This window comes from Neomonachus schauinslandi, chromosome 5, assembly GCF_002201575.2.
Source record: "Neomonachus schauinslandi chromosome 5, ASM220157v2, whole genome shotgun sequence".
In the NCBI taxonomy this organism is placed as follows: domain Eukaryota; kingdom Metazoa; phylum Chordata; class Mammalia; order Carnivora; family Phocidae; genus Neomonachus; species Neomonachus schauinslandi.
This window is the reverse complement of record NC_058407.1, coordinates 116121639-116130256: the sequence shown is the minus strand read 5'-3', so window position 1 is coordinate 116130256 and position 8618 is coordinate 116121639. Positions and strand designations below refer to the sequence as shown.

The following is an 8618-nucleotide window of genomic DNA, read 5'->3' as shown; positions in this document are numbered from 1 at the left end:
TTAAAAGTCCTACTTCTTGGATCTACCAAGCTCATGAAGAAGTAACAGCAAACAAGTCACTTAGGTAAATAACTTTGGATTTATTGCCTGTACGCATTACTCTAGGAGATGATTGAAAATCTTTTGAAAATACAGTGTTAATTCTACAAGGAAAGAAAGAACATAAAACTACAGGGGTGAAAAAAATACTGTACGATTTATTAGTACAGACCTGATCAATGACTGATAAAAGGCATGGAATGAACTGGTACATTAAGTAGAGACACATCAGATGTGGTTAATCAATAGACAGAGTATCTTAGTAGAATTAAAATGGACTTTCCATATATTGTTTTTAAATAATATAGTGCTCGAAAGATCCACAAAGTTGCCAGCATGGGCAACGTAAGGAAGCTGCAGGAGATTCTATTTTTTGGGGAAACACGGCGTGGACGAAAGAGACAAGATGAACAGGTAATAGGGACTTGGAGGCCGGCTGCCGGAGACGGCGGGGAGGAGGTGGGGCGGACCGGGAGAAGCGCGCACCTTCCCGGGCTCTGCCTGTGGACCGGAGCCCTCCTGTCACCGAGGGCGCTTTGCGGTCTTCCCTCCTGAGGCCCCCAGCAGGGGTCTAGTGCCCAGGCCGGCTGTCTGAGCATGAAAACGAAAGCTTCAGCTGCCCTTGGACCCACTCATAATTCCCCGTGTAGACCACTTTACAGACAGATATTTTTTTTTTTTTAAGATTTTATTTATTTATTTGACAGAGAGAGACAGCTAGAGAGGGAACACACACAGGGGGAGTGGGAGAGGGAGAAGCGGGCTCCCTGCTGATCCCAGGATCCCAGGACCCTGGGAACATGACCTGAGATGAAGGCAAGCACTTAACTGACTGAGCCACCCAGGTGCCCCTCTTACTTTCTATTTAAAAAAAAATGGGGACTGCGGGTGGGGATTGGTATCTTCTGACAACGTTTAACCTCTTCATAAGTAAAGGGAATGTTTTTACCTGTACTTGTAGATTTTATTCATACATTAAATATATACATGTTTTTTTGTCGTGTGTAGCTTTATTACATATAAGTGATTATAGATTAATCATTTTATTTTAGTTACATCCTTATGAAAATAAATAATATAAATGATACTATAAAAGTATATAAAATTTTAGTTGTGTCCTTATGAAAAAAATCAAAAATAGGAAATATAAATGATTGTTGCAATTTCAGATGTATTGCTTTACTTTATAAAAGTTTTCTTTAAAAATACTGAACTCTGGGGTGCCTGGGTGGCATAATCGGTTGAGCATCAGAGTGTTGAATTCGGCGTGGGTCGTGATCTCGGGGTTGGGGGGTGGAGCCCCATGTCGGGCTCCATGCTTGGTGGGGAGACTGCTTGAGATTCTCGCCCTCTCCCTCTGCCCTTCCCCCCCGCTTGTGCATACTCTCTCTTTTTCTCTAAAAGAAATAAATCTTTAAAAAATATTGAGCTCTCCAATGTATTTATCTACTCTTTCAATCCATTTATTTATCAAATAGAATCTGAACACATGTTATGTAGGAGACATACTCTACCCAGAATCTTTTCATTCTTAAAGACTTCATGTTGCCCAGTATTAGTAAGATGAGAAATTCTATTTATTTATTTATTTATTTATTCATTTATTTATTTATTTATTTATTTATTTATAAGATTTTATTTTTAAGTAATCTCTATACCCAACAGGGGGCTTGAATTTATATCATTGAGACTAAGGTTGCATGTTCTACTGATTGAACCGGCCAGGTACTACTAAGATGAGAAATTTTATTTTATTTTTTTAATTTTAAGAAAAGATTGATTTATTTGAGAGAGAGAGAGAGTGAATGGGAATGGCTGGGGAGGGAGAAGGGAGGGTTAGAGGGAGAGAGAGGATCTCAAGCTGACTCCATGCTGAGCATGGAGCCTGACATGGGGCTCCATCTCAAGATCTGGAGATCATGACCTGAGCCAAAACCAAGAGTCGGACACCCAACCAACTAGCCACCGAAGTGCCCCTAAGATGAGCAATTTTAAATTGAAGTATTAGGACTTAATCTCAGTTAAAGCTTTTCCTCTTTCCTTTCAAACAAAAACATTTCTGAAGATAGGAAATTGTAAAAGTTAACCTTTACTTGTCCTTTTGAAATTTATAGTAGTATTAAATACTAATCTTGATAATTGGTAGTACTTGATTTTCATGTGATTTATAAATCTAACTATTTAATAAAATGAGCTGTCCCTGTTTATTTAAATCCTGAGTTTCCTTTGGCTTAAAGTTTCTTGAAAATCAGAGTAAGAATTACTTAAAAAACATTCTCCGTTATTTTAGTCCTCTTTTCCCATAATGCTTTCAGGAACTAAAATTTATTTAAATGCCAGTTATATGATTAGAACTGCAATAGACCTGTTGTGTATATCATTATTTCATGTAATGTAAGGCACCATAGATTGTCTGATGCCCCAGTATTTTCTGTACCAATAAGAAATTTTAAAACAATTCTGCCAATTATAGTTGTAAGACATTTTGAATTATAAATTGCATTCCAATGTCAGAGATATTAAAAGGTGACAAAATGAGCATCTTAGAATCACTGAAATGTAGTATTCTTGCGAATCCTTAAAACAATATATCTACGAAGTAAGCATAATTGTGTCACTTTACCTAATTGGATGTTGTCTTTGTAAAATAGTAGTAATAGTAATAGTTATAATAATATTATGTAACAAACTTTGCACAGATCCTCATTTAAGCATCACGCCGAGGTCTTGTGAGATAACTAGTCTTTATTTATTATTATTATTTTTTAGTAATCTCTATACCCAACGTGGTGCTCGAATTCATGACCCTCAAGATCAAGAGTCACATGATCTTCAAACTGAGCTGGGCAGGGGCCCCAAGATAACTATTTTTATCCCCAATTTGTTGATGAGGAAATTGAGGATAAGGCTAAGTAAGTGATAACTGTTAAGTGACAGAGTTAAAGTAGGAGTCAAACCCAAGTTAAGCTGAATCCTGAGGTCATGCTCTACCTACTCAGATAGGCTGCTCTTTATTAGTGTGGTGAAGAATCACTAAAAATACTGTACTTTCTTCAAAAGAAAACTAAATCTTTGTTTTGGAGTCATAGGAATAAGATGATATTTAACGTTTACAATTACATGAATTAACTGCATGTTTTGAAATAGTGCACTATAATTTCCTAAAAAGTTCTTTCACTTTCATAAGACTGCTCTCCATTTGGCCTGTGCCAATGGCCATCCAGATGTCGTTGCTGTCCTAGTGGAGAGGAAATGCCAGCTTGACCTCTTTGATAATGATTATAGGACTACTCTGATGAAGGTATGTGGAAGCAGCTGTGTCTGCCTGAGATGGATTTGATTTAATTACTTAGAATGAAAACTTATTGCATTTAAACAGAACTAATTGGTGAAACCTGTGGCATGTTTACTTTAAATTCCCAGAATTGACACTCTGTTTCTTGGTATAATACTGACAGGGTGTACAATGTCAGAATGAGAGATGTGTGACTATTGCTCTAGAACACGGTGCTGATCCAAATCTTACGGACATTGCTGGCAATACTGCGCTCCACTATGCCACCCTTGGTTCGAATACATCAATAGCAGAGAAGCTGCTTCTACATCATGCAAATATTGAAGTGAGAAACAAGGTGCAGATCAAGTGTATTTATAGAGTATTTGAAATAATATATATATGTATATATAAATTTTTTTAGCCACAAATCATTTTATTTACATATTTATTTATATGTGTAATAAATACATATACTGAATTCTATACATCAGGTCCTGTCATCCTGGAAACAACTCCAAAGCCAGGGCAGGGAGGGCTAGAGAAAGGTGATGCCCATGGAAAGGGCGAAGTTCTGTCTCCCAGCCCCGCTTCCACCCCAGAAAGAAAATCTTCCCATTAGTGCTTGGGAGTGGATGGTGGGCTCAGAGCCCACAAAGGATTGAAGGCCTAGAGGGGAGTGGAGGTGGTGGAGGCTGGGTGCTGTGCAGGGGCTTAGGAAATGGGTGCTGCTGGGAATGGGTGGGAGACCCTGACCCAGTGGGGTAACTTGGGTGAGTGCAAGTGGGAGGAGAAAGCAGCAGGTTGCAGGCCCTGGGCACTCGAGGCCCCAAGGCTCTGAAAATGAGAGCAAAGGGATCAGGTCATGACATCCTACAGGGGCATTTACTTGTGCTTGTAGCCACTCTTCCCGCCACGTACCACATTGGGGTCTCTCATTTCAGAGAGTAGTTCCTGCTCAGCCTTGTGTAGTTCCTCAGTGGGGTGGTAGCTGTACATGGGGAGTAGTTGATGACCACGCGCACCAGTCCACCTTCTGTTTCTGTGACAGGCATTATTTCTACCACTGCCCTTACAGAAACACTGTTGGTTGACATAGGTAGGGTCAGTTTTTCATATTTGGAAGCTCCTACATTCCCTGAATGAAAATATTTTGAAATAACTTAATTGTCTAAGATTTCACTTTAATGATACTTTTTTTTTTTTTTTAAGATTTTATTTACTTGAGAGAGACGGAGAACAAACATGAGTATGGAGGAAGGGCAGAGGGAGAGGGAGAAGCAGGGGAGCCTGATGCAGGGGTGGATCCCAGGACCCCGGGGATCATGACCTGAGCCAAAGACAGACGCTTAACTGACTGAGCCACCCAGTTGCCCCAAAGCCACTCTTTTAATTCCGAGTCCATCTCCTCAGTGACCCATTTGGATCAAGAGTGCCTTATGTTGCCATCTGGGATCCTGATACCATTGATAGAAGAGAATCAAGCATGTTTGTGTAACCTGGAGAAAACCTTCATTTTTTTTTTTAATGATTTTATTTATTTATTTGATGGAGAGACGGCGAGAGAGGGAACACAAGCAGGGGGAGCGGGAGAGGGAGAAGCAGGCTTCCCACCGAGCAGGGTGTGGGGCTCGATCCCAGGACCCCGGGATCAATGCCTGAGCTGAAGGCAGACGCTTAACGACTGAGCCACCCAGGCACCCTGAAAACCTTCATCTTTATTGGAAAGCTCTCAAAACTATATCCCCGAATCTCTAATTTCTCAAATGTTAATGTTTGCCACAAGAAAGTATTGTCAAATGGGGATAAGCAAATTTAAACGGATTTCTTTTGTGCTAGATATATAGTGCAGTTTTGTAATATTTCTCAGACATAGATGATCATTGAATCTTTCTATTGGGACACAGTACTTACCTTCCAGCAAAGTATATGTTCTTCGGAATGTAATTTAAAAATCACTACTCCAGAGATAATCATTTAGGTTGTTAACTCAATAAAAATACTTAAAGCATTTACTGCTATGTTTTAGATTTTGGAGATATAGAGAAAAAAAAATAATCCCTTTCCTCAAGAAGCTCTTGGTTTAGAGGGGGTGCAATAAAATAACTAGAGTATACCATAATAAATACTGTGATAGAAGCCAAGATTCTTGGAACCAGCCAATGAAGTGAGTTTTGGAGAATGACTGCAGTTAATCTGTTGAAGAAGTGGAAGAGGGCTATTTAATTTAGTTTTATTTATTTTATTTTTTAAAAAAGATTTTATTTATTTTTTTGAGAGAGAGAGAGAGTGGGTGAGAGAGTAGGAGCATAGGGGCGGGGCAGAGGGAGAGGCCAACTCCCCTCTGAGCAGGGAGCCTGAATTGGGGCTGGATCCCAGGACCTTGGGATCACGACCTGAGCTGACCTGAGCCCAAGGCAGATGCTTAACCGACTGAGGCACCCAGGCCCCCTGAGGAGGGCTATTTGAAAGAGAAGGAGAAGCTGGTGAAAGCACAGAAGGGTGAGAGTACTTTGTATATTATATATTTCAGTTTAGAGGATCCTTTATAAGTTTTAAAATTCAGTATGGAAATATGTAATTTTGTAAATTTTAAATTGTTTTTGCACTTTTACAGGATGAACTCACACCATTTTTACTTGCTGTAAGTGAGAACAAACAGCAAATGGTGGAATTTTTAATAGAAAAAGAAGCAAATGTACATGCAGTTGATAAGTTGCAAAGGTACAGTAGTTTTGGGGTTTTTTTTAAACCTTATATTGTTCTATGGGTGGGAGGATGGGTTAGCCTGGTGGTGGGTATTGAGGAGGGCACATTCTGCATGGAGCACTGGGTGTTATGCACAAACAATGAATCATGGAACACTTCATCTAAAACTAATGATGTAATGTATGGGGATTAACATAAGAATAAAAAAAAAAACCTTATATTGTTCTAGAGTGGCACAGTTACTCAAGTCAAAAAGATTAACTTAAGAAGAAGAGGATTAATTTATAATTATATAGTGAGAAATGTCAACATGTCATCAGTTAGGCAGAAAGCAATTATTCTGACGGGGCAACATGAAGAACAGTATATGGTAGAATTTATATTCCTTCATATTATTGACTGATGTCATTTGCAGTCTTTTTTGTTTTTTGCCATATGATTTTATATTAGCTAAAGGGGTTTCATATTAGTTTTATAACGTGTGGACTCCTAACTTTTATTTTACTTTATGATGCAATACTGGACTTCTTAACACTTTTATAATATTTTTGAAACTTCTACTTCATATATATTTTCCTTAAAAGATAAATATTAAACATAAATAGGAGTTGCTTTGTCTTTTGGATGACTCTTTGCTTTAAATTGCTTTTTGTTTTTGAAGAATACTGATGTTAGATGATCCCTAAGTGATTATTAATTACTCTTACCAGATAATATGGGCTCATCATCCTTTTTCATGTTCAGTATATATATATTTTTTTGTTTTCATTGGTAAGGATAGAAGGATGAAAGATAACTTTAATTGAATAGACTTTTCCTTTAATGAGGACAAATCATAAGTGGGTGATAAAGAGAAAAGAGATGGGCTTTAGATTGACACAAGACTAGGTTTAATTCCTAGCTTTCCTACTTGCTGGTGTGTGACTTTGGAAACATTACTTATCATAACCAGATACATTTCCTGATATAAAAAGGAGGATAATAATATATCCTTCAAGGGTGGTTGTGTGTACTATTTTATATATATATAGCATTTAATTTAGTGTCTACCACGTGCTTATCTTAGCATCATTAACTGTGACTATGACTGTTTTATTACCATTAGTATGAATACTGTTATTTTCAGCCTGCAAATAAGCTTTTTTATTTTTTTATTTTTAAAGATTTTATTTATTTGAGAGAGAGAGAGAGAGCATGAGCAGGGGGAGGGGCTAGAGCAGGGAGCCAGACATGGAGTTCGATCCCAGGACCCCGAGATCATGACTGAGCTGAAGGCAGACGCTTAACCGACTGAGCCACCCAGGCACCCCTGCAAATAGCTTTTTATACGGACCTGTCCTCTAGATGGCTTGGAAGTACACTGTATCAGATTAAGGAAGAAATGGGGAATTCTTTTTAAAAATCTTTACCATCAGATAAGTGACCTCAGCATAGTTTCTTGTTCATCAAAGGACTTTTTTTTTTTTTAAGATTTTATTTTTTTGACAGAGAGAGAGAGACAGCTAGAGAGGGAACACAAGCAGGGGGAGTGGGAGAGGGAGAAGCAGGCTTCCCGCCGGGCAGGGAGCCCGATGCAGGGCTCAATCCCAGGACCCTGGGATCGTGACCTGAGCCAAAGGCAGACGCTGAACGACTGAGCCACCCAGGCACCCCTATCAAAGGACTTTAAATTAGCAACTTCTACTGTCATAGCCAAGTAGAACAAGAGGCTTCTTTTTTGTCCTTTCATTTTAGCTGTGCAGGTATTTACAAAGATGAGCACTTGAACATGTTAATGGGCAATTTTGTACTGACAGGCAAGATATTAACCTGATAAAGTAAATCAAATTAGCTGTTTAAATAACTCTTAAGTTCCTAAAGGTGAAGTTCTCTCTCTGTTATTTTAGAACAGCCTTCATGCTTGCTGTACATTATGATTCTGCAGATCTAGTCAGGGTTCTTCTTCAGCAAGGTATTAATATCTTTTCTGAAGATGTGTGTGGATGGACTGCAGAAGAATATTCTATTTTTAATGATCTTAAAGTGTAAGTGTTTACATTAAAATGTTAGTTATTACTAAACTGAGGTATATAATAATTTAACTGTTAGGTTTTTTTTTTTAAGATTTTATTTATTTATTTGACAGAGAGAGACACAGCGAGAGAGGGAACATAAGCAGGGGGAGCGGGAGAGGGAGAAGCAGGCTTCCGGCTGAGCAGAGAGCTTGATGTGGGGTTCGATCCCAGGACCCTGGGATCATGACCTGAGCCAAAGGCAGACGCTTAACAACTGAGCCACCCAGGCACCCCTGTTAGTTCTTATGTAACAGATGAGAGTTCATTGTTTGATTCAGGCAGTTTTGGGATGGCAGTGAGTTAGCCCACATCATTTGCCAGAAATCAAGAAAAAGGCTAGACTAGTAAGAAGTAGTAATGGGTGCACGATTCTTTATCTCAGGACTATTGAGACCTTTATCCTTAGGGATCCTAACTGTATCTGTTTCATTCCAAGTATAACCGTTATGCATAGGGTACAAATAATGTTATATCTGTGTTTTTTCTTTTTCTTTCTTTCTTTCTTTCTTTCTTTCTTTCTTTCTTTCTTTCTTTCTTTCTTT

At 38.6% G+C, this 8618-nt stretch overlaps 1 protein-coding gene across 1 annotated transcript; it reads left to right on the top strand.

Moving 5' to 3' along the window:
- Nucleotides 1-375: 375 nt before the first annotated feature.
- LOC123324864 (putative ankyrin repeat domain-containing protein 19) lies at nucleotides 376-8050 on the top strand. Its single transcript, XM_044915235.1, has 5 exons — nucleotides 376-453; nucleotides 3227-3340; nucleotides 3498-3671; nucleotides 5931-6037; nucleotides 7909-8050. Exons 1-5 carry the CDS (start codon nucleotides 376-378, stop codon nucleotides 8048-8050), a joined length of 615 nt encoding a protein of 204 aa, XP_044771170.1.
- Nucleotides 8051-8618: the final 568 nt, after the last annotated feature.